The following is a 24,388-nucleotide window of genomic DNA, read 5'->3' as shown; positions in this document are numbered from 1 at the left end:
TCTAACCAGATTCCTATGGCCAAAATTGATACTGTCCCAAAATAATTCCCTATATGCAAGGACTTGCCCAGACAGAAAGTGCCAGCACAAAATAGAGAACTCTGGCTCGCCTTGGCCTCTGGTGGTCACCCCTCATCTCAGGGAAGCCATGGGGAAAGTATGTGAGCAGGTTTGACTACTGGAACATCAGTGAGTCTCTCATCTTCTGAAAAACTCAAATATTCTTCTGATCATATGTCTTTTTTCTCTCACTGTGTATTATGCATGAAATGCTATTTTCAGATAAAAAATGCTATTCATATCATTCTAGCAGTGTTATCTCACACAAAGCATCTCTTCTGCATATGGATCCAGGTCACCTGTATAAGCAAACACAATAAAGAATCCAGCAGGAATTATTTGTTTCTGTTTCCAACTGTCACATCTCCTCTGGAGCTGGAGGTGCAGCCCCAGCCCTTGGGAGGGCTCAAGGGGTCACAAGCTCAGCTCCCACACAGGGAACTTGCGGACCCTGTGGTGCCCCTTTCAGCCTCAGTGCCCTGGGCCTTTCTGCAACCTTCCCGCTGGAGCTGCTGCTTCCCTGCAGCCCCAGCCATGGACAGAAGCAGAACCTGGTGTGTCCTGAGCAGCAATGCCAGCTCAGGGCCCTGTAGGGGGCAGGGGCTGGGACAGCAGGACAAGCCAGCCCAGCCAGCCAGGACACAATTCAGCTGGGGAAAGGGATGTCCAGGGAGAGGAGCAAGGGAGCGTTTCTGAACCTGCAGGGAGGAATGCAGAGGAAGCTGCTGCTGCTGCACCAGCTCTGGCCAGGCACCTCTGTCCCTGCCCAGGGCTGCTATGCTGGCCTGGGGAGAGAGAGGGGCTGGTACTGAGCAGGCAGAGGCAGCCTGTGCTGGCCATCTCCTGGAGCAGGACCAGGAGTTCTGCACTGTCACTGAGCTCCATTTCCTCTGCCATGGAGAGCTCCAGCCCTGGGGCTGATGTGGAGGCTGACCTCCCTCTCTGCCCCTCAGCAGCTACCGAGCCCTTCAAGGGGCCAGGGCTATGGGGTGAGTGCCCCCAGTGCTGAAGCATCCCAGAGTGGGCACTGCCATGGGGCTCACCCAGAATGGGCTGCTGGGCTGGGCAGGACTGGGCTGGGCAGAGCTGTGCTGGGCTGGGCTGAGCTGGGCTGAGCTGGGATGGGGTGGGATGGGATGGGATGGGATGGGATGGGATGGGATGGGATGGGATGGGATGGGATGGGATGGGATGGGATGGGATGGGATGGGATGGGATGGGGTGGGATGGGATGGGGTGGGATGGGATGGGATGGGATGGGATGGGGTGAGGGCAGGAGAGGTGGGCAGAGCTGGGCAGAAGCTGTGCTAGACTGGGAATTTCCCAGGAGATAAAACCCACTCATGTCAGCTGAGCTGTGTGACTCCGCAGGGCCAGGACACGTTCCAGCAGGTGTGTGGTGCTGTGCCAGTCCCCTGGCAAGGACCTCAGACAGGTAAATGCAGGACTGAGGAGGCTCGTCTGTGGCCTTGGTGGCATGGCCACTCTGAGAAGGTGCCCCAGGGCTTTGAGCATCCCTCCAAATTCTTCCATCAGCCACTTTCACACGTGGGCACTCACCCCAGTTTCTTGGTCAGCCAAAGCTCAGCTGGAGCTGATGGAGGCTGCAGCCAACATCTAGAGCAAAGTCAATTCAGTTCCTGTATTTGCAGTAAACGGCTGCAAAAGGAACATGTTGACCTGAGGGCTTGGAGGGGCAAATCTAGGGTCATGGAATGGATTGGGTTAGAATGCTAAAGATTATCCAGTTCCAATCTCCTCCCACAGTCAGGGACAGCTCCCACTGGACCAGATTGCTCCATCCAGCCTTGAACACGCCCAGAGGTGGGGAGCCTGCAGCCTCTATGGGTAACCTGTGCCAGGATCTCACCGCCCTCACTGGGAAGTTTTCTTCCCAATGTCTCATCTAAACCTGTCCTCCTTCAGCTCATGGCCATTCGTCCTTGTCCTATCACTCCAGGCCTTTGTCCAAAGTCCCTCTCAAGCTCTCTCAAAGCCCATTTTGGTGCTGGGATGGGCTCTAATGTCTCCCTGAGCCTTCTTGTGCCCAGGCTGAACAGCTCCAGCTCTCTCAGCCTGGCTCCAGAGCAGAGGGGTTCCAGCTCTGCAAATGTCCATTGTGACAATGCAGGGCTCATGGAACCAAAGGTCCATTGTTACACTGTGGAACCATGGAGACCCTTGTGACACTGGGGTCAGCCAGGCTGTGATGGACACTGCTGGTGTCTCTGGCAGGCTCTCTCAGGCCAGCCCAGCTCCCTGCAAGCTGTGCCAGCTGCCCTGAGCTCTGTGCAGCACCAAGGGCCTCTCCCCAGCCCAGCCCAGCCAGCTCTGGCCCCACAGCTCTGCTCAGGGCAGGGGGCTCTGGGCAGTGGCCCCACGGCCTCAGCCCCTGGCAAGGGCACAGCAGCAGCTGCAGCTCAGACAGCACTCAGCTCCAGCCATGGGCAAGGTGCTTGGCCAAGGCAAAAGGAGGCTCCCTGTGTGCCCTGCTCCCCTCACCCTGAGCTGCTGAGAGCTCTGCAGCCCCTGCTGCCATCGCATCTGCCCAGGCCAGCACAACAGCCCCGGCCTTGGGGCTCTGCAGAGCTGCTCCTGCTCCAGGCCCAGGGCCCATCCCAGAGCTGGGGCAGCCACAAAGCTGTGACCATTTCTGTTCATTCCTGCTCTGATGAGGATGGATCCTCAGCCACTTGGAGGCTGCTGATGAATTGTGTTACTCCAGATGCCTCTTCTCTCTTGAGCTCTTCAGTACAGGAACTCAGTAACAAGGACTCATAAACATTTGTTCAAAACACCCAAACAAGAAAAGCCCCTGGGAATATTTTAAGTTTTCAGTTCTTCTGTGGATAATTAGACAGATTTTGGAAGTCTGTTTAAAGTGATATCAAAAACAATGCTGGGACAAGTGTTTTGTCCTCTTAAGTTTTCTTTTCCTATTTCTAGATTGATATCAACAATGTCCAATTGATATAGAACACCCAAACTTTCTAATGCAATCAGAATAGATATGAAAATAAAGATCTTCCATGCCTGACAATCAGTCCCACTTTGTCCTCAGCCCCTTCCCAGCATTTCCCTCATCCAACCCCTGGGACTCCTATGGATCAGGAATGGTGTGACCAGCAGGACCAGGGCAGTGATTCGTTCCCTGTGCTCAGCGCTGGTTTGGCAGCACCTCAAGTGCTGTGTCCAGTTTTGACCCCCAATTAAGGAAAGACATGGAGGAACTGGACTGTATCCAGAGAAGGGCAACAAGGCTGGTGAGGGGTATGGAACACAAGTCCTGTGAGGAGTGACTGAGGGAGCTGGGATCTTTTATCCTGGAGAAGAGGAGGCTCAGGGGAGACAAGGCAGCTTCTCCACACAGTCTCCAAAGTCTATCCTGTCAGTCGTGCAGAGCCCCTCCAGCCCCTCCTCATTGCCCAGGACAGGGAGCCTCACATCCAGACACACTAGCTCAGATGGGCTCCCCTGGCCTGTGGTGCCTCTGGCAAGGGAGCAGCACGAGGCACTGCAGGACCCTGCAGACAAGTCCCCCTCATCATCCCTTGATTGATGACAGGATCATGTGACAGGGATCTCAGATGTCTCACCTCAGTGCCATTCAGGATGGTAGCCTCGCCTGCCCCATCCCAAAGCCGACCCAGCCAACTAATTATGGACTCATCAGGTCGTCTCTTATAATCCTTCTTTAGACCACGAAGGTCCTTCAAGGAAAAGGACTCAAGATTGGTCTCTGATCTTGCACCAGTTGCTTTGACTCCCGGTTTCATTTCAGGAGGCGTTGAGGGTCCTTCTGCATCATCATCATCATCGTCATCCTCCACTGGGCGGTCTGTCTAGTCGTGTGCTTCCCACTTCTTGTACTGGTGGCAACAGCCATTGGTTGAAGCTTACTGTCTAATTTTGCCCCTGTCCTCGAGCCTGGGGTGTTAACTGCAACCTGAGTAATGGATAGTAACCAATTTATCTCCCTGTTCCCTTTCCTCTGTTTGTGGCCCTACAGTATCTAACAGGGTACGATAAGCAAACACCAGGGCCCAACTCACTGCAGTAATCTTTTTTTCTTTAGGGTTATCATGGCACTTCTCTTTCAAATATTTTACCACCTCAGCCGGGTTCTGAATTTGCTCGTGTGGAAAGTCCCAAACTATAGGATCAGAAAATTCCTTTACAATTTGGCCCAGGTCCTGCCATTTCCCATACCATTCAGGACCCCTCACATTTTGCTTTGCTCTTAAATCAGGAGTCACACCAGCACTTCTAGAAATCTCAGCCCTTATTTTATATAAACTGCAGACTATGTAAAGGAAGCTTACTAAATTACACATCAGAAAGATGATCTCTTTAGTACTCAGGGAAAACTGCACATTTTCTAATAAAGATGTAAAAAATTCAGAGGAGACAAAGGAAAACAAAGGCTGAAAAGCCTCCTCCCCTGCTTCTCCTCTGACAAACTGAGTGCATAACCATAGCCATGAACCAGTACCAGACATTCCTGGAACTGATTCCAGCATCTTTATAAACCTCTTACAAGCCATTGCAACCAAGCCCAGCCCGACAAATATTTTGGTCATTGTCCCTCTAGTACAAAAACTTCAAATAAGGAACAGTACTGGAGCTATTTCCAGATAGGAAAATAACCCCAGAAACCAGAGAGGTATTAAGACCTCAAAAAAGCCTACTAACCGAAACCACATGCCAGCCTCCATCCCAAAAGACATTATAAATCTATATCAATACACAGTTACAAATAATAAAGCTTTTTCCACTTTCTCATGCCCCTGACATTAGACTGCCAATAGTATTTGTCCTGGTTTAGGACAAAATTAGGGGAAAAATCTCCCAAAGGAGCTCCCTAGGGAACAAACCCCCAAAACTCCTCCCCCCTCCCACTACTGGGGTCGGGAAGAACTTCCTCCGAGGAAAAGTGGAAAAAACTTGTTTAGTTAGCAAACACACAAAAAAAGAACACTCCCCAACACAAGGAAAAAAACCCCAGCCACAAATGCCAAAGGAATTTGTCACCTGTCTGTGTAGATTTACAGCCTCAAAACATCTCCAGTGTCGAGGAGGGCAGAAAACACGTATTTCTTGTCACGAACGAGCAGAGTCTGGGATTTTTTTGGTTCTGGGTGGTCTGAAATCAAGTTCAGGTGGTATTCCTAGCTAATAAGGGAAAAAGATGCAAAAACAGGCAAAAAAAGCAGGTAAGCCAAGCAAGGTGGGGGGAGAAAGGGAGGCAGCCAAGCAAGCAGCAGCAGCTACCAAGCCAGCCAAGCCAAGCGGAGAGCCAGAGAGGGGGCCGGGGGAGTGGGGAGGGGTGCAGCAGCCCCTAGCTAGCTGCGGGTGGCTGCCAGCCGATGGAGGAGGGTGCCGGAGGCAGACTAGTCTAAACAAATCTTCCAAGCATGGACAGCACATGATTTGGGGACACAAAGCGTTGTAACATCAACCCAGGACAGGTACCTTTGAATTTGGTCAAAGCGTGTTCTTGACAAACAGAAAAGGGGAGTGGCTGGTGAAGCACCACACAGCTGATTGCGAGAGGCTTTGTACACCATCAATCACCTTACTGTGCCATAAGATTCCAATAATCCTGTTACTGTGAATCATTTCACTTCCTTACAGGCTGCATATGAGACACGCCTGTCTCAAGCAAAGGTCTTTATGCGGGACTTGACCACAAACAATTGGGAAGGCACACATGAACACATAATTTGGGGTCGCAGGTACGCTTGTGTCTCAACAGATTCCGGGGTACACTGGCTGCCTGCAAGGTGTGTCCTGACCTGCGACATCAGAGACAGAATGCAGCCGAGGCACAGCCTTCAAATGCTGACCAACATGCCCATCACCAGCCAGATGGTCCCTCTACAAGCAGAGGATGAGCATTCATCTGTTCCCTTGGAACAGTTTTAAGTCATTGAGATATTAGATGGGTGTTCTGAAATGTATTAGAAATGATAAGTCTGGTGAATGATGGTGGCTTTTTGTTATTGTATTAGAATTAGTTTTGCAGAAAAAAACCCACCAGGTGTGAAGATTTCCTTGGGCACTTCAGGTGTCCTCAGGTCTCCTGAGTTGTGTTTGTTCTTTGCAAAGGGCCCTGCAGGGGGCTATAAACACTTCTCTTACTTTCTCTTTTTAATCTAAAAGGGGGACTTGTGAGCACTGCTGAAGGACTAGGCAAATTTCAACCAGGCTTTTTCTCAGGTTCTGAGTCTCTTTCTCAAGCTGTGACACTTTCTCAGCTCCAGTCAGATTTTTTCCCAGGGTGATAGCTTTCTTGCAAATAGAAAGGAATTAATAAACAGAAGATTAGCACCTGGTGTTGACCATGGGACAGTGCAGGATGTACGTGACATGGGATGTTTTCTCCTATTGCTCAATGAACAGGTGTCCCCTTTGAGATTCAGAAATAATCCTATAAAAATAAGTCGAGTTTTAATAAACTGCTTTTTTCCTTCCACCCAAGAAGTGTGTTGCTCTTATTTGCCACTCATAGCAAACAGCGACAGTTGCTTATCTGGTATCATGTTGTACTTGGAACTGAGGAACAGCTGTGGGGACAAGAGGTGAATGTGGCTCAAAGCTGCACTGGGACCCAGGAGCAGGGAGGGCAAGGGAAGGAGAGGAAGAGCTGGGAGCACGAGGAGCAGGGGAGGCTCAGGCAGGGCCAGGTGACATCAGGGAGTGCTGGCCCTACCATGTTCAGTTCCTGCATCTCTTCCTCCTGCTCCAGCCTCATCCTCTTCACCCGCTGCAGCAGCTTCTGCTCCTCCTGCTGCTCCTCCTCCTCCACATGTCTCCGATGGTCTCTCTCATCCTCCAGTTTTGCCTTTCTCTGCTTCTCCATCTGGGCCTTTTTCAGGGCTTCCTGCGGAGACAGAGAGTGCTGCCCAGTCCTGGACACCTTCCCGAGGGCTCGCAGGGGTCACACTTCAGGTGCCACATTCCCGGCACAGAGTGGGGACATGACGGGCTACTGGAGACCTGGCATGGCCATGGGCACCCCTTCCCACAGTTCTGGGCTGACACCCTGTACCCTTGGAAGCCTGTGAGTGCTGGTCCCAATTTCAGGGATGCTGCCCAGCTCCGAGGCTTGCAGCCTCCCCTGTACCCCAAAACATGAGGGACAAAGAGGACCCCGTTGTTGAAGCCTTCAAACCCTTCAAACCCAGTTGCTGAGCAGGAAAAAGCGGAAGCAGGAGGGGAGATGCCCATAAAACTAGCATCTTGTCTGGCTTCCAAGGTCTTCAGCCTGTCCCAGTGCTCCACAATAGCAGGGACTCAAGCTGATTCCTTGATCCTCTCATATTCCTTTTCTCCAATGATGAGACATGGTTGAGGCTTCTCCTGAGAAATGCTGGGGAGCACAGGGAAGGAGCTCAGTGGCAAAAAGACCCCAACAGCTACCAGTGTTACCTGGGCTGCTTGAGCTGCCCACTTGGCCACCAAGCCAGCCCAGAGCAATGCAGGAAGCACTGGAGAAGCTTTGGGGACCTGGTTCTCTGGTTTTGGGGCAAGGCAGGAAGGGAAAGTGTGGTGAAAGTGGCACCAGACTGGGATGCAGGGGGAAGGATTCCCAGAGGTGGCCAGGGCACCCTGCCAATCCCTGATCTCCAGAGATTCTGGGATGTTGCACTGACACCAATTCCCCAAAACCCCTCAGGATTCGGGCACCATCTTACACAAGGTCCCAGATTGGGTCCTTGGTGATGATTCTGGTGGTGTGTGGTTTGTATGTGATGGAGAGTGGTGATCCCTTAGGATTTTTAGGCACATCCTGAAGAGTCCCAATTGGGCTGCAGGTGTTAGTGCTGTTTGGGAAAGGTTGATGTGAGGGATCTCTCCCTGAACACTGACTGATCCTGGGAGGAGCCCTGGACCCTCGGGGGCAGGACAGAAGGGGCCAGAGGGGTTGGGGGTCAGAGGGAGATCCCAGCTGAGAACCCCTGGGATGAGACCCTGGAAATGATGGACGGGAATCCCGGTGGGTGAAGCTGCCGACAGAGGGGGAGAAGCCCCCAGCACGGAGGGACCAGGACCCTGTGCCGGCAGCCGTGGCTGCCATGGCACTGCCAGTGCCGGCACTGTCATGCAGTGTGGGAGGTGTGACAATGTCCCTGAGACTGTCACAATGTGATGGAACCGACAGCTGGGATGTGTCTGAGCCCATTGTGACAGCGTGCCTGAAGCCACTGTCGTGACATGTCGGGAGTGACTATTGCCAGGCAGCTCCCCCAGCAGCTCCCGGGACTCACGGGATGTCCTGGAGCAGATATGGGATAGAGGGCAGGGGGGTGCGTGTGGAAGCTCCAGAAGCTGGGAAGGGCAAATCCAAGGGATGGCAGAGATGGAATTGCTGCAGCAAAGAGGAGCCCGAGGCTGTGAGAGGAACAGCCCTGCAGGAAGGAAGGAGGGTCACGAGGGGCTCCAGAGATTCCCTGGCAGCCCGTGGGGGTCCCTGGGGATCAGAGACCCCCCCTGCAGCCCTGCAGGAGGCCCTGGCAGAGCAGGGGGTGCCCGAGGGGGCTGTGAGCCCATGGGAAGCCCCTGCTAGAGCACTTGGGACAGGACTGCATCCTATGGGAAGGACTCATGCTGGAGAAGTCCCTGAAGATGGGTCTCCCTGGAAGGCAGGGACCCCACCTTGGCTGAGCAGCGGCAGAAAAGTCCTGTGCTGAACTGCCTGCGAACCCATTCCCAACTCCTTGTGCCGATGGAGGGAGAAGGCAGAGCCTGGGAAGGAGTTTGTTCTCAGGAGAAGGTGTTTGGAAGGGTTTATGTGACTTCTCCTTATCCCATTGTGATTTTGACAGCAAAAAATTCAATTTAAACCTCTGATAGTGAGCCTGTTTCTCCCGTGGCAGGATTTGATGAGCAATCTCTCTTGGTCCTTGTCTCAACCCAGGAATCCTTTCTACAATTTTGTCTCCCTTTTCAGCTGCAGAGGGCAGAGAGAACAGTGGCTATGGGGGCATCCAGCCACTGCCAACCATGGCAAGGCAGGAAGGAGGAGGAGGGAGCTGGTCAGCTTGTTGGGCAGATCCTTGAGGGATTTGCAGCTGTTCTGGAGGTCTCTCAGTGCCTTGGGGACAGGCACCAAATGATCAATTGCTGCATTTCCGGACTGGTTCCCTCACAGCTGCCCCTGCAGGGGGAGGTTCCAGCCAGCCCTGCTCTGAAAACCATCAAAAGGCCTCACAGAGCCACTGCTTGGGCTCACACTGGCTTTTGTGCTTCTTGCAGGGCTGAGCAAACCACAGGCAGGCCTTTTTTGGCCACAGAAAGAATTCTCACCTTTGCAGCAGCTCAAAAGCTGCGAGAATCAAAGCCAAGGGGGCAGGGGAGCCTCAGGTCCTGGCTGCCACCTGGGGCTGGCCAGAGCAGGGCTGGCCAATGCCCATCCCTGGGCACTGGGGCTGGGCCATGGCTGGCCCCACACTTGGGTGGCCACTGGCTTCAAGGAGCAGGAGTTTGGGAGCTCCTTCCAGCCTGGGGCTCCATTCCCCAGCTGCTCTTGCTGGCTGAGATCCTGCAGGGGAGGAGTGAGATTGGAGAAGTCTGGAGCAGGATTTCTCCCCAAACCCAATAAACCCAAAGAGTCCCAACCCCCCAGGACAGAAACCCCGTGGGGAGATTATGGGGAGCAGGAGAAAAAGAGAGGGAGGCCCCCTAAGAGCTTCACAAATGTTTCATGGTGAGGGTCTCATCCATCTCCTGGTTGCCAGCACTGAGGCCCTGCAGGGGTTTTGGGTGTGGGGTGGGATTTGGGTGTTTTTGGGGTGTCTGTGCCCTCCCTGACTGACACTAGCCCATGTCTCTTAGCCCCATTCAGCTGTGCTGGGATTTTTCACCCACAGAATGATCGTGGTGGGCTGTGCAATGGGGCCCAGGTGTTGCACCTATGAGGGTTCCGAAATGGGGATTGAGGCTCCCAGATGGGCGGGGGCAGCCAATGAGGGGCTGTAGAGTGGGTGGGTCACACCCCGACTTGGGACACCCCAGAGGTCACTGAGGTCACAGTGCCCCACTGAGGACAGAAGGGGATGGCAGGGCCCCCCTGCCCAGGACAGGGGTCTCCAGGATGTGCCCTACCCTGGACAGGCACTTGCTCAGGGAATGTGTCCAGGGACCCTGCCCAGAACTGCCACCCTCAGGACAGGATCTCCCCTGCTGGGATGTGTCACCACTGGGACAAAATCCACCCAGAACGTGTCACCCCCAGAACAGGATCCCCTCAGGCAGGACCCCCTGGATGTGCCCCCAGGACAAAACCCACCCTGTGTGACTCTCAGCACAAAGAGCCTCCTCCTTCTGCTGCAGAACAGAGAAAGTGAAAGTGTTGGGGGGGCACAGCTGAACACCCCCATCCCCCAGAGCCTCCCCACCCCTCCCTGCAGACCCTTTTCTCTTTTTTCTCCCTCCCTGGGGTCCCCTCATGCTGTTCCTTGCCAAGGTGCTCTCCATGATTTCTGAGCCAGGAACTGGGCGTGAGGGGGCGCGGCACAAAAGTAAGGAAAAGGAGGAAAAAAGAGAAATGTAGAGAGGAAAAAGTCAAGGACAGGGGAGGGCACAGAAAAAGAATTACTCAGGACCCCAAAGTTATGCTTCCCCAGCAAAGGAGCACCCCAGGGGGACATCATGAGACCCTGAGTCACCCCAAAATCTGAGCACCCAGGGAAGAAATTCTGACCCACAGGACTGCCCAGCCAGTGCCCATCCCTGGCACCCCCTCTTCTCTGTGAAACCTATTATGGGGTCCCTATTCCTTATGTTCCCCCTTCCCTGTGATCCACATCCCTGGACTGACATTGCCCATGATCTCCGTACACAAGGAGCCTTTTCCCTGTAGTCCAAGACCCTTGGACCCCCATTCCCTTAGGCACCATGATTTCCCCAGGACCCTGAAATCCCTGGAACCACATCCCTGGCATCCAACCCACAATGAGAAATCCCTGGAGGCCGCGTTGTACTGGGACTCTCATCCCTGACTTTGAATTCACCCAACCCATAGGACCCCCATCCCTGGCAACCCAATGCCCTGGACACCCATCCCTGGTTCCCTCTAACACCTCAGCCTGCAAATTCCAGCAACATCCTGTCCTCACCATGTCCCACCGTCACCCCCATGTCCCACCATGTTCTCACTCTGCCAGCATCCTGTCCCCACCCTGCCCCCACCAAGGGCCACCTACACATGAGTACGAGATGTGACCTCACTTCCTGTCCCTTCATCCCAAGAGCCGCCAGCCAGGGGACAGGTGGCCCCAGCAGCGAGTGACGGCCAGTGCCCATGGCCGGGGACACCGGGATGGCCGGGAAGGTGGCGCTGCTCCTGTGGGGTGAGTGCCCCGGGCACAGGCCTGACACCCTGGGGATGGGCCCTGGTGAGGCAGAGAGCGGTGGGGAAGGGGCACAGGGAGGCTGTGGGGTCCCCTGAGATCCCCAAGGCCATCAGAGCCAGGATATGGGCACGGACCCCAGTGTGACCAGAGTTATGGGATGGCCATGGGGACAGGAACAGGGAGACAGGAACAGGGGAACTGGGATGTGGAGACGGGAACACCGGGGTAGAGATATGGAAACAAGTATGTGACAAAAAGTAACCTTGGGGCTGGGGCAGCTGTGGGGACAGCAAGACAGCCATGCAGGAACAAGGACAAGGGCCACATCACATGCAGATGGAGCATGGGGACAGGTGCCATGGGAATGGGATCACAGGCACAGGGCCCTGGAGACAGGTGCTGTAGGGCTGGGGGAGGTGACCTGTGTATACATGGGGTGTCCACAGTGTCCCCATGTCCTTGCTCAGCCCAGGGTGACCATGGTGTCCTCAAAACCTCCTTGCTATCCCAGTGTTCCTGTGGGGACAGTTTGGGGATAGACACCTCACAGGGTCCCCAGATGCTGCTGTCCCTGCAGGGCCACCCCCACACAGCCCTGTCCCTTCTCCCTTCCAGCCCAGACCCTCAGACTCGCTGGTGAGTCCTCGGGGGATGCCAAGTCCCTGCCCCACTGTCCCCAGCCCCGTGGTGGCCCTGGCAGGCTGGTGTCCCCTGTCACCTGCAGGTGCCCAGAGCACCCAGCTCTTGGTGGAGCCCCCCTGGACGCCGGCAGTGCTGTGGGACCAGGTGACACTGACCTGCCAGGGCTCGGGGACCGCCGGTGCCACCACCTGGTACAAGGACGGGCGGCGCTGGGGGCAGGAGGGACGTGACAGCTTCACCGTCACCGAGAGTGGAACATACACGTGTGACAAGCCTGGCAGTGGTCTCAGCCCACCCATGATGGTGTCAGATGGTGAGGGGGGATCTGAAATGCTCAGGGTGGTTCCCTGATTGGTCTGGGTGGGCTCCAATCCATGGGCGGCCTCACACCCCTTGTGTGGCGAGAGCCTGTCCCCTGCAAACAGGGACATCCCAGAGCACCCCAGTGTGGTGGGACCCCCTTGGGAACAGCTGTGTTACGGGGCTGCTCTTCGTGTCTCTGGGACCCTCCTGAGCAGTGGACACTTCACCTAGATATCCCCGGTGCCATGGCCACCCACTTTGGACCTGTCTTGGGCTCCTCAGTGTGATGGGACCCTCCTGTCCCACAGACCCGCTGGTGCTGCAGGTGCCAGCACGTGCACTGCTGAAGGGGGACACAGTGACACTGCGCTGCCGGGGACGGAAGGAAAAGCTTGTCACCAATGTGCGATTTTACAAGAATAAGAAGGTTCTGGGGCGGACCTTAGTGAACACTGAGCTGTCCCTGTCTTCCCTGCCTCTGAAGAACAGCGGCCACTACAGCTGCAGGGGCTGGATGGCCTTAGGAATGTCAGAGTCAGCACCGGTGACAGTGACGGTGCACGGTGAGCACACCCACAGCTGGAACCCCAATATCCTGACACCCCCAAAGCCACTTCTCAGTGGACTCAGAGTCACAGTTTCCACCCTCATCTCATTCCCAGAGCTCAAGCCTGTCTTGGTGCTGGAGGGTCCCCCTGAGCTCCCCGAGGGGTTCCCCCTCAATCTCAGCTGCCTCAGCACCCCCAGCCCCCTGCGGCCCCCAGCCCCCCTCCTGTACAGCTTCTACCGGGACGGGCAGTTGGTGGGGGGCCCGCAGGGGTCCCCACAGCTCCTGGTGCCCGCCGTGGGTGTCTCCCACTCAGGGAATTACAGCTGCGAAGTGCGCTCCGAGGGGGGGGCCGTGCGGAAGAGCAGCGCCCGGCTCGGCGTCACAGTGCGCAGTGAGTGCCAGGATGGGCACGGGGAGCCCCCACAGCCCCCCCAGCTCTCCCATCCCTGCTCAACCCTCTGTGTGCTGCCCTGCCTTCCCAGCTCTCTCCCTGGATCCTCCCATCACCCTCGCTTGTTCCTGCATCTGCCACCAGGTCCCCACAGCTCTCCCTTGGTGTCCCTCTCCCTGTCTGATGTCCCTCCATTGTCCTTGGGCCCGCCATCTCTGTCTGGGTCCCCAAAATGTTTCCTGTAGTTCCTTTCAATCCTGTCCTTATGTCCCCTCTCTGAATGTCCCATTCTTCCTTGGGGCTCCTTCCTTCCCTTTCCAAGCATCCGCCCCAATTCGCCCCTTTCTACCTCTCTGAGATACCCCAACCCCCTCTCTGATCCTCACCCTCCCTGAGTCCCTCATTCCTCCCTGCTGTCTTCCACTCCTCCCATGTCCCCAACACTTCCTGTGTCCCCCTGCAGGGGTCCCGCCCACAGGGGTGTCCCTGTCGGTGCAGCCCCCCGGGGGACAGGTGGCACTTGGGGATCGCCTGGTCCTGAGCTGCATGGTGGCCATGGGGACAGGTCCCCTGTCCTTCTCCTGGCACCGGGGGGGCTCGGGGACACCTCTAAGCACAGGACCAGACCTGGAGCTGAGGCATGTTGGGGAAAATGACAGCGGCCACTACCAGTGTCGGGTCAGCGACGGGAACAGCGTGGCTGAGAGTGTCCCCCTGAATGTCACTGTCCTGGGTGAGTGGGCCCCCAGACTGAGGTGACACCACCCACAGCATTCCCATCCCTGCCTCACCTGGTGCCAGCCCTGTCTGTGTCCCCACAGTGCCTGTGGCCAATGCCACCATCACCCCCGGTCCCCCAGCACTCCAGGTGTGCCCAGGTGACCCCGTGACCCTGCGCTGCTCGGTGCACGTGGGCTCAGCCCCTGTCACCTTCACCTGGCTGCACAATGGGCACAAAGTGGCCAAGGGTCCCCTCCTGGAGCTTGGGGCCGTTGATGTGGGACATTCCGGCACCTACCAGTGCATGGCCACCAACCAGCTGGGACAGGACGGGCACCGCGTGTTCCGGGCACTCAGCCCAGAGCTGGCCCTGGAGGTGACACCACAGGGAACCACTGGACACCACTGGAACACAGGTGGGGAACTCAGGGGTCGTTGGGATTGCAGGAGGCCTGCAGTGACAGGTGACCCTGATGTGTCCCTTGTGTCCCCAGCAGTGGTGGCAGGCCTTGGCGGGTCCCTCTTCCTGCTCCTGCTCATGGGTGGAGCTGTTGGCTGGCACAGGTGGAACAACATGGGTGGGTGACAGTGGGGACAATGGGGGCCCCGAGGGAGCTGGGGGCCACAGAAATGTGGGGCTGATGGAGCGGCACCCACAGCCTGTGACTTAAGAACTCAGAGTATTTCCCAGGGTACTAAAGGGTTTGTGGGGGTGTTGGAAGGCCTTAGAGGGATTTTGTGGGTTCTTACAGTGACCCTGGGTAGAATTTAGAGGTTTATCCTTTCTAACAGGCTTGAGATTCTGGTGGCACAGAGCACTGGGGTGGTTCAGGAGTTCTGGGAGGCAGCAGGGATGCTATGGGGTCCTGGAGGAAATTGAGGGTGCAGAGGGGTTTCAGGATTCCTGAGAGGGGTCAGGGCCCTGGGGACCCCACAGTTACCCCTCCCCTCTTTCCATTGCAGGTGCCAGGAAGCAGCAGGAAAGGTGAGTGGAAGGCTCAAACCACACTCTGGCCTTGGACCCCAACCCCCAAGCCCTCTCATTCCCTCCCACACATCCCCTTTATTTCCTCAGGGACCCCCCGGAGCCCCCGGGTTCCCCAGAGGAGGGGGAGGTGCTGTACACCCATGTCGTGAGCACCAAGCAGATGGGGGGTGAGTCTGGGCTGGGACACACACAGAGGGACACGTCACCCATGAGTGTCCCCCAGCCCAGATGCCACAGCCAGTGTCTCTCACAGTGTCCCCCCGTGCCACCACACTCCAGGATCCCCAGGTGACCTACGCAGAGCTGCCAGCAACCCATGGGAGACTGCGGGAATGCGGGGATATCTACGGGAATGTGCTGTGACACTCGGGGCATGCATGGCACTGGGGGAACTAGAGATCCCTGCCCTATGTGTTCCCTCCCCCTGGGTTCTCATGGCTGCCCACTCTGCCCAGGAGATGGCCACGAATGAAGAGTTCCTATGTGGGGCTGCCCAGAGCTTCCCATTCCAGTGCTCCCAGTTCCTCCAGGGTCTACCCATTCCTCCCCCATTGCCATGGGACACAGGATCCCTATTATTGGACATAAAACCCTGTGCCTCTTATTGGACATAAAACACAGCTTTTGAATTAACCTGGGAGAAATAGTTTCTGGGTGTTCAACTCTGCCTGCTCAGCTTAGACTTAGGAGAGTCCCGGTCAGGTTGTTGAGCAGATCCTTGCAGGATTTGCAGCAGTTCCTGGGGTCTCTCAGTGCCTTGGGGACAGGCACCAAATGATCAATTGCTGCATTTCCGGACTGGTTCCCTCACAGCTGCCCCTGCAGGGGGGGTTCCAGCCAGCCCTGCTCTGAAAACCATCAAAGGCCCTCGCAGAGCCACTGCTTGGGCTCACAGTGGCTTTTGTGCTTCTTGCAGGGCTGAGCAAACCACAGGCAGGCCTTTTTTGGCCACAGAAAGAATTCTCACCTTTGCAGCAGCTCAAAAGCTGCGAGAATCAAAGCTAAGGGGGCAGGGGAGCCTCAGGTCCTGGCTGCCACCTGGGGCTGGCCAGAGCAGGGCTGGCCAATGCCCATCCCTGTGCAGTGGCCAAGGTGAAAAGTTCCAGGAAACTTTCCCAGCATCCAAAAAAGCTTCTTGTGGGCTGAGCTGGAGGCATCTGAGCCCCAAAATGTGTCCAGTGCTGTCATAGTAGCCCAAAACCCCCGGCAGAGGCAGCAGAGATGTGTTTGTGCACAGGGATGGTTCAGCAGCACAGGTGACCTTTAGGAACCCCAGCCATAATTACAACAGCTCATTAAGGCTCTGCTGCTCCCTCTCCTCCCTCCGTGGCTACTGTGTCGAGACCAGCAGTGGCCCAGGAAGAGCAGCAGCTCCAAATGTGCTCTGGAGCACCTGAGGAGCCCTGGCAGGGTCAGCAAGGAGCACCTGCTTTCCTCAACATGCCAGGGGAATTCAACATTCCCAGAGCTGCTGTGCCAGGGCTGAAGGAGGAAAAGGTAGTGAGAGGCAGAGGGTTTTCAGGAATTGTGGTGGAAAGGCATGAGAGGTGCTGCTGTGGGCCTGAGACCTGCCTGGGGTTGGGTGCTGCCTTCCTTGCGTTCCCATCAGGGAGAGCGGTGGCGGGTGTTGTGCAGGGTGTGTGCCTGGGCTGGGACACTGCTCCGCTGCCACCGGGCATTAGGATCCAAGCTGCTGCCTTCGTCTGTTCTGCCCGGGTGCTGCCGGTGCTGGGACCGATTGGTGCAAAGTGTGAATTTGCCAAAGGAGCGATTTGGGCTCGTCCCTCCTGCCCGAGGCCGCCATGGCCCCTGAGGGGTTGGAGCTGGCACCAGGGCGCCCCCTGCTGGGCGGGAGTGCTCCCTGCAGCGCCCCCTGCTGGGTGGGAGTGCTCCCTGCAGCGCCCCCTGCTGGGCGGGAGTGCTCCCTGCAGCGCCCCCTGCTAGCCGGAAGTGCTCTTTGCAGCGGCCCCTGCTGGCCATTGCCATTACTGCACCCAAGATGAACAAACACAGTTCTGAGCTTACTGGAAGTTACTGTTGTTTTGTTACTGCTTGTTCTGTTCCGTTCTGTACTATAAATTTCCTAGCAATGGACTTTTATACATGCTCTTAAATTTTTACCTGGAAGTCCCATAATTTTCAGACCTATAACAATTAGAGTGACAGATCCTCTTTGCAAATCAGGAAGATTCCCTCTTTCCCTGGCACACAACTCGGTTTGAAACCAAGAAAGTTTCCATATTCTGGAATTCTGCAACAGCATGGATGGGACAGACACTGCAAGAGAACACAGGGTCTGACATTTGGTCACTTCTTGATCTGCTTTTTAAGCCCTTGGGCCACCACGAGTCTGCTCCAAAGGTGGGACTCCTGGTTCCTTGGCCACTCAGGAGCTGAGATTTTCAGAGCTTCACACTTTCCCCAGTGTGCCATGGCTGACAGACTGACTGACACACAGGGTCTTGTGTCACTAAAAAATAGGCTTGGCCCAGCCCTACCACACACAGGTGTTCCAAAATGTCTCGAGACATCAAATAGTTCCTGTCCCTTACACCCCTTCTTATGCCATGGCCTGATCCCCACTGCCCTGGAAAGGGGGAGGCTGCGGAATATACTCAGGGCTTTTGTGACATCATTGTGTGGGGAACATGGCGCAGGAGAGATTTGAGACAGGGCAGAAGGCAATCCAGAGCACTGGCTTGTGTTGGCAGCCCATAATTGAGAATCCAATTCCTAAACGCCAACAGAGATGAACAAAGAAACACCATCTTTGCCAGTTGAACCAAAAAGCAGCATTTTGGTGGCAATGAGAGGGAAATGAGTTGTATGTTTCCCTGGAAATGGGAGGAGAGATGAGGAGCCGTGGGTGTACTGGGGGAGCTGAGAGGGGTGTTGCCTAGGCACTGGGAGTAGAGGGGCACTGGGAGAGAGAATGGGAACCACCTGGATCTAATGGGAGCAATAGAGAAGCATTGGGAGAGGAAATAGACAGCCATTTGGGATACTGGAAGCACAGAGGGGAGAGAATGGGAAAGAATCTGAGGGTTCTGGGTTCACTTTCCTGTGGAATGGGGAGCCATTGGTGGTAGTGGAAGGGGGCTGGGAAATGTTCTTGGGTGTTGTGGGGGAATTGGGAGCTCTGGGTGCTCTGTGCAACTTTACATGTGACCCTCCCACTTGTGTCCACACACCCGTGAATGTTGGGCACCCATGGGAGCAGTGGGGGGAGAAAAATGTGTGGCTGCCCAAGAGTGGGGCCCCCCAATGCCCCCAGTGCCTCCAGTGCCCTGCAGTGCACCCATTTCCCCCATTGCGCCCAGTGCCCCCCAGTGACCAGCCATGCCCCGAGTGTCACAGCACATTCCTGTAGATGTCCCCACATCCCCGTGGTCGCCCATGGGTTGCTGGCAGCTCTGCGTAGGTCACCTGGGGATCCTGGAGTGTGGCGGCATGGTGGCACTGTGAGAGACACCGGCTGTGGCATCTGGGCAGGGGGACATTCATGGGTGACGTGTCCCTCTGCGTGTGTCCCAGCCCAGACTCACCCCCTGTCTGCTTGGTGCTCTCAACATGGGTGTACAGCACCTTACCCTTCTCTGGAGGGGCTGGTGGCTGCAGGGGGGCCCTGAGGGAATAAAGGGGATTGTAGGAGGGAATGAGAGGGCTTGGGGGTTGGGGTCCAAGGCCAGAGTGTGGTTTGAGCCTTCCACTCACCTTTTCTGCTGCTTCCTGGCAGCTGCAAAGGAAAAAGGGGAAGGGTAATTGTTGGGTCCCAAGGGCCCTGACCCCTCTCAGGATTCTTGAAACCCCACTGCACCCTCAATTTCCTCCAGCATCCCTGAGCATCCCTGGGGTCCCTCTGAACCCTTGTACCACCCCAATGCTCTGGAGCTCCCGAACCCTCAGAAGCTCAAGCCTGGTCAGAAGAAGGACCCTCCAAACTCTTCCAAGATCCCCCAAATCCATGCAAGGCTAAAACACCATGCCAAATTCTTCCTCATGTTGAGCAAATGTCCTGAGAGCTCAGTCCAGCCCAAATCAGTGGCTGTGCTTGCTGCCCCATCACTCCCATATTTTGGTGACCCCACAGCACCTCAGGGCCTCCACTGTTCCCACTGTCACCCACCCATGTTCTTCCACCTGTGCCAGCCCAAAGCTCCACCCACGAGCAGGAGCAGGAAGAGGAGGGACACACCAAGACCTGCAGCCACTGCTGGGGACAGAAGGGACACATCAGGGTTACCTGTCACTGAAGGCCTCCTGCAATCCCAATGATCCCATGTGACCCCACCTGTGTTCCAGTGGTGTCCAGTGGTTCCCTGTGGTGTCACCTCCAGGGCCAGCTCTGGGCTGAGTGCCCGGAACACGCAGTGCCCGTCCTGTCCCAGCTGGTTGGTGGCCACGCACTGGTAGATGCCCGAATGTCCCGTATCGATGGCCCCAAGCTCCAGGAGGGGACCCCGGGCCACTTCGTGCCCGTCGTGCAGCCAGGTGAAGGTGACAGGGGCTGAGCCCACCTGCACCGAGCAGCGCACGGTCACGGGGTCACCTGGGCACACCTAGAGTGCCGGGGGACCTTAGGCTGATGGTGGCATTGGCAACGGGTACTGTGGGGGACACAGACAGGGCTGGCACCAGGTGAGGCAGGGATGGGAATGCTGTGGGTGGTCTCACCTCCGTCTGGGGACCCCACTCACCCAGGACAGTGACATTCAGGGGGACACTCTAAGCCACGCTGTTCTCGTCGCTGACCCGACACTGGTAGTGGCCACTGTCATTGTCCCCAACATGCTGCAGCTCCAGGTTGGGTCCTGTGCTTAGAAGTGACCCCAAGCCCCCCCGGTGCCAGGAGAAGGACAGGGGACCTGTCCCCATGGCCACTGTGCAGCTCAGCACCAGGCGATCCCAAACTGCCACCTGTCCCCTGGATGGGTGCACAGACGTGGACACCCCTGTGGGCGGGACCCCTGCAGGGGGACACAGGAAGTGTTGGGGACATGGGAGGAGTGAGGGACTCAGGGAGGGGAAAGATCAGAGAGGGGGTGGGGGGATGTCAGTGAGGTAGAAAGGGGCGAAGTGGGTCGGGTGCTTGGAAAGGGAAGGAAGGAACCCCATAGAAGGATGGGATATTCAGAGAGGGAACACAAGGAGAGGGTTGAAAGCAAACATAGGAATGATTTTGGGGACCCAGACAGGGATGGCAGGGCCATGGACAATGGAGGGACAGAGTGGGAGAGGCACACCCAGAGAGAACTGTGGGGACCTGGTGGAGGACGCAGGAACCAGCAAGGGTGATGGGAGGTCCCAGGAAGAGAGCTGGGAAGGCAGGAGAGCACGCAGAGGGTTGAGCAAAGATGGGAGTGCTGGGGGGGCTGTGGGGGCTCCCCGTGCCCATCCCCACACTCACTGCGCACTGTGACGCCGAGCCGGGCGCTGCTCTTCTGTACAACCCCCCCTCGGAGCGCACCTTGCAGCTGTAATTCCCCGAGTGGGAGACCCCCACAGTGGGCACCAGGAGCTGCGGAGACCCCTGTGGGCCCCCCACCCACTGCCCGTCCTGGTAGAAGCTGTACAGGAGGGGGGCTGGGGGCCGCAGGGGGCTGGGGGTGCTGAGGCAGCTGAGATTGAGGGGGGACCCCGCGGGGAGCTCAGGGGGACCCTCCAGCACCAAGACAGGCTTGAGCTCTGGGAATGACATGGGGGTGGGGACTGTGACTCTGAGTCCACTGAGAAGTGGTTTTGGGGGTGTCAGGAAATTGGGGTTCCAGCTGTGGGTGTGCTCATCGTGCACTGTCAATATCTCCAGTGCTGACAATGACATTCCTGAGTCCACCCAGCCCTTGCAGCAGTAGCGGCCACTGTTGTGCAGCTGCAAGTGCAACAGGGACACCTTGGTGCCCCTGAGGGACCCTCCCAGCTCCTTGTCGTCCTTGTAAAATCACTCCCTGCTGACAGGGTTGTCCTGCCTCCACTGGCACCATAGTGTTATCGTGTCCCACTCCACCAGTGCACGTGCTGGCACCTGCAGCACCAGCGGCTCTGTAGGAGACAAGGGTCTCGCCACACTGAGGAGTCTGAGACAGGTCCAGAGTGGGTGCCCATGGCACTGGGGACATCTGGGTGTAGTAGTCACTGCATGGGAAAGTCCCAGGGACACCAGGAGCAGCCCTGTGGCACAGATGTCCCCACGGGGGCTCCAACCACAGTGGGGTGCACTGGGATGTCCCTGTTTCAACAGGAGGGCTGTGAGGCCACCCACGCAGTGGAGCCCACCCAGACCTCTCAGGGAGCCACCCTGAGCATTTCAGATTCCCTCCTCACCATCTGACACCATTATGGGACGTCTGGGCCCGCTGCCTGGTCTGTCACACGTGTAGGTGCCACTCTCAGTGACAGTGAAGCTGTCCCTTCTCTCCTGCCACAAGCGCTTCTTGTCCTTGTACCAGGTGGTGACACCGGCGGTCCCCGAGCCCTGGCAGGTCAGTGTCATCCAGTCCCACAGCACCGCCGGCATCCAGGGGGACTCCACCAGGAGCTGGGTGCTCTGGGCACCTGCTGGTGACAGGGGACACCAGCCTGTCAGGGTCACCACGGGGCTGGGGACAATGGGGCAGGGACATGGCATCCCCCGAGGACTCACCAGTGAGGCCGAGGGTCTGGGCTGGAAGGGAGAAGGGACAGGGCCGGGTGGGGGTGTCCCTGCAGGGACAGCAACACCTGGGAGACCTGGTGTGTCTGTTCCCAAACTGATCCCATGGGAACACTGGTGTAGCACAGGTGTTTTGAGGACAGGATCAACTTGGTCACCCTGGGCTGAGGCAGGACATGGGGACACTGGACACCCATGCATACACAGGTCACCTCCCTCAGCCCTACAGCACCTGTCCCTGCAGCCACATCCCCATGGCCCTGTGCCTGTGATTCCATTCCTATGGCACCTGTCACCATGCCCCATCTACATGGAACGTGGCCCTTGTCCCTGTCTCTGCTTCCCTGTCTCCCTGTCCCCACAGCTGCCCCAGCCCCAAGGTTCCTTTTGCCACATCCTTGTCCCCACATTTCGATCCCCCTGTTCCTATCCCCAAATTCCAGTTCCCCTGTTCCTGTCCCCTGATCCTGTCCCCATGGCCACCCCATGACTCTGGTCACACTGGGCTCCATGCCCATGCCCTGGCTCTGCTGCCCTTGGAAACCTCAGGGGACCCCACAGCCCGCCTGTGTCCCCTCCCCACTGCTCTCTGCCTCACCAGGGCCCATCCCCAGGGTGTCAGGCCCGTGCCCGGGGCACTCACCCCACAGGAGCAGCGCCACCTTCCCGGCCATCCCGGTGTCCCTGGCCATGGGCACTGGCTGTCACTCGCTGCTGGGGCCACCTGTCCCCTGGCTGGCGGCTCTTGGGATGAAGGGACAGGAAGTGAGGTCACGTCTCATCCTCATGTGTAGGTGGCCCTTGGTGGGGGCAGGGTGGGGACAAGATGGGGGCAGGGTGGGGACATTGTGGAACATGGGGGTGATGGTGGGACATGGTGGGAACAGGATGTTGTCAAAATTTGCAGGCTGAGGTGTTGCAGGGAGCCAGGGAATGGTGTCCAGGGCACTGGGGTGCCAGGGTTGAAAATTCAGTGGGTAAAAAGGGACCCTCGGGAATGGGGATTTTAAGGAAAGTATTAGCCCATTGCATGGGATCAAGGCAATGGTTGTGCTGAGCAATGGGAGTGCTGGGATTCGGGTCCCCAGGGGGAAAAGACCACGATAATGGGGATGCCATGGTTGGATTCCCAGTGTGTCACAGGGATGGGCAGTGGCTGGGTGGCACAGGGGTCACAGCTACTTCATGGATTGCCTCAGATTTTGGGCTTACTCAGAGCCCAGCACAGCCCCACAGAGTGCTCATGGCCTGGCTTGTCCTGGGAGGTTCTGCCTCTCTGCCCCACACACCCCTGGGCTTTTTCCTGTCGCCCCATTTCCTGGTTCACACATCCCAGGGAACACCTGAGCAGGTAAGAGATGGGCGATCCCAGGAAGGGGAAAGGGGACTGGGGGGGTGCAGGCAGTGTTTGGGGGGCTGTGGAAGATGGGCTCTCTGGCCGTGCCTCCCCCAAAATTTTCACTTTCTCTTTCCTGCAGCAGAAGGAAGAGGCTGTTCATGCTGAGGCCAGGATGTGGATTCTGTCCTGGGGGGCACATCCAGAGGGGTCCTGCCAGGAGGGAAAAGGGCTCCTCTGGGCTGGTGACACCTGGGTCTTGTCCCTGGGTCCTCTCCCAGGGGGCTCCTCGTTCTGGTGGTGCTACGTCCTTGGGGATTCATGTCCCAGAGGTGGCACATCCTGGGCACCTCTGTCCTGGGCGTTCCTGAGCATTCCTGTTGTCCCCAGTGGGGCCCTGGCAACTCTGAGGTGCCCAGAATTTAGGGGACACCTGTGATGACTTTGCCGTGATGATGGGAAATCCCAGGTACATTTGGATCCACAGCAATCTGTGGAAACGCCCGTGTGTCCCTCAGGTTCTGATTCTCTGGTGAATGCACTGCACCCTGCCCTGAACTCCCCTTCCTGGGCACTCCCTGCTCCTGCTGGGACACCCCTATGCCCCAGAGCCACGTGTGGAGCCCCTGCTCCATATTTCCACACTTTTTTCTCTCTTTTCTGGTGTCCATATCTAGAAACCAAACATTCTTTCTGGAAGGTCCCAGAGGGCTGCAGGTTTTGTTGAAGGAGGAGGGTCCTGGTCAGGTTGTTGAGCAGATCCTTGCGGGATTTGCAGCAGTTCTGGGTCTCTCTCAGTGCCTTGGGGACAGGCACCAAATGATCGATTGCTGCATTTCCAGACTGGTTCCCTCACAGCTGCCCCTGCGGAGTGGGGGGGAGGGGAGGGGGGGTTCCAGCCAGCCCTGCTCTGAAAACCATCAAAGGCCCTCCCAGAGCCACTGCTTGGGCTCACAGTGGCTTTTGTGCTTCTTGCAGGGCTGAGCAAACCACAGCCAGGCCTTTTTTGGTCACAGAAAGAATTCTCACCTTTGCAGCAGCTCAAAAGCTGCAAGAATCAAAGCCAAGGGGTCGGGGGAGCCTCAGGTCCTGGCTGCCACCAGGGGCTGGCCAGAGCAGGGCTGGCCAATGCCCATCCCTGGGCACTGGGGCTGCGCCAAGGCTGGCCCCACATTTGGATGGCGACTGGCTGCTCTTGCCAGCTCAGATCCTGCAGGGGTGGAGTGAGATTGGAGAAGTCTGGAATCCCCAGATTCACCATCCCCCAGGACTGGAGCCTCTTGGGTAGGATGTGTCCCCCTGGGACAGGATCCCCTTCAGACAGGGCCCCCTGGATGTGCCCCCAGGACAGAACTCACCCCGTGTGACTCTCAGCACAAACAGCCTCTTCCA

At 57.0% G+C, this 24,388-nt stretch overlaps 1 protein-coding gene across 1 annotated transcript in view; it reads left to right on the top strand.

Moving 5' to 3' along the window:
* Window positions 1-12,888: 12,888 nt before the first annotated feature.
* LOC306815536 (Fc receptor-like protein 2) overlaps window positions 12,889-24,388 on the top strand; it is a gene marked incomplete at both ends in the record, with an annotated part of 30,681 nt that continues 19,181 nt past the window's right edge. The window contains 3 exons of the mRNA XM_079332114.1: window positions 12,889-13,303; window positions 13,767-14,036; window positions 14,125-14,439. Coding sequence (XP_079188240.1) covers window positions 12,889-13,303; window positions 13,767-14,036; window positions 14,125-14,439 — 1,000 coding nt within the window. The remainder of the gene's footprint in view (window positions 13,304-13,766; window positions 14,037-14,124; window positions 14,440-24,388) is intronic.

Source organism: Erithacus rubecula (genome assembly GCF_903797595.1).
Source record: "Erithacus rubecula genome assembly, contig: scaffold_150_arrow_ctg1, whole genome shotgun sequence".
Classification (NCBI taxonomy): Eukaryota; Metazoa; Chordata; class Aves; order Passeriformes; family Muscicapidae; genus Erithacus; species Erithacus rubecula.
Note: the sequence above shows the minus strand (reverse complement) of the source record. Positions and strands in the feature narration are given on the sequence as shown.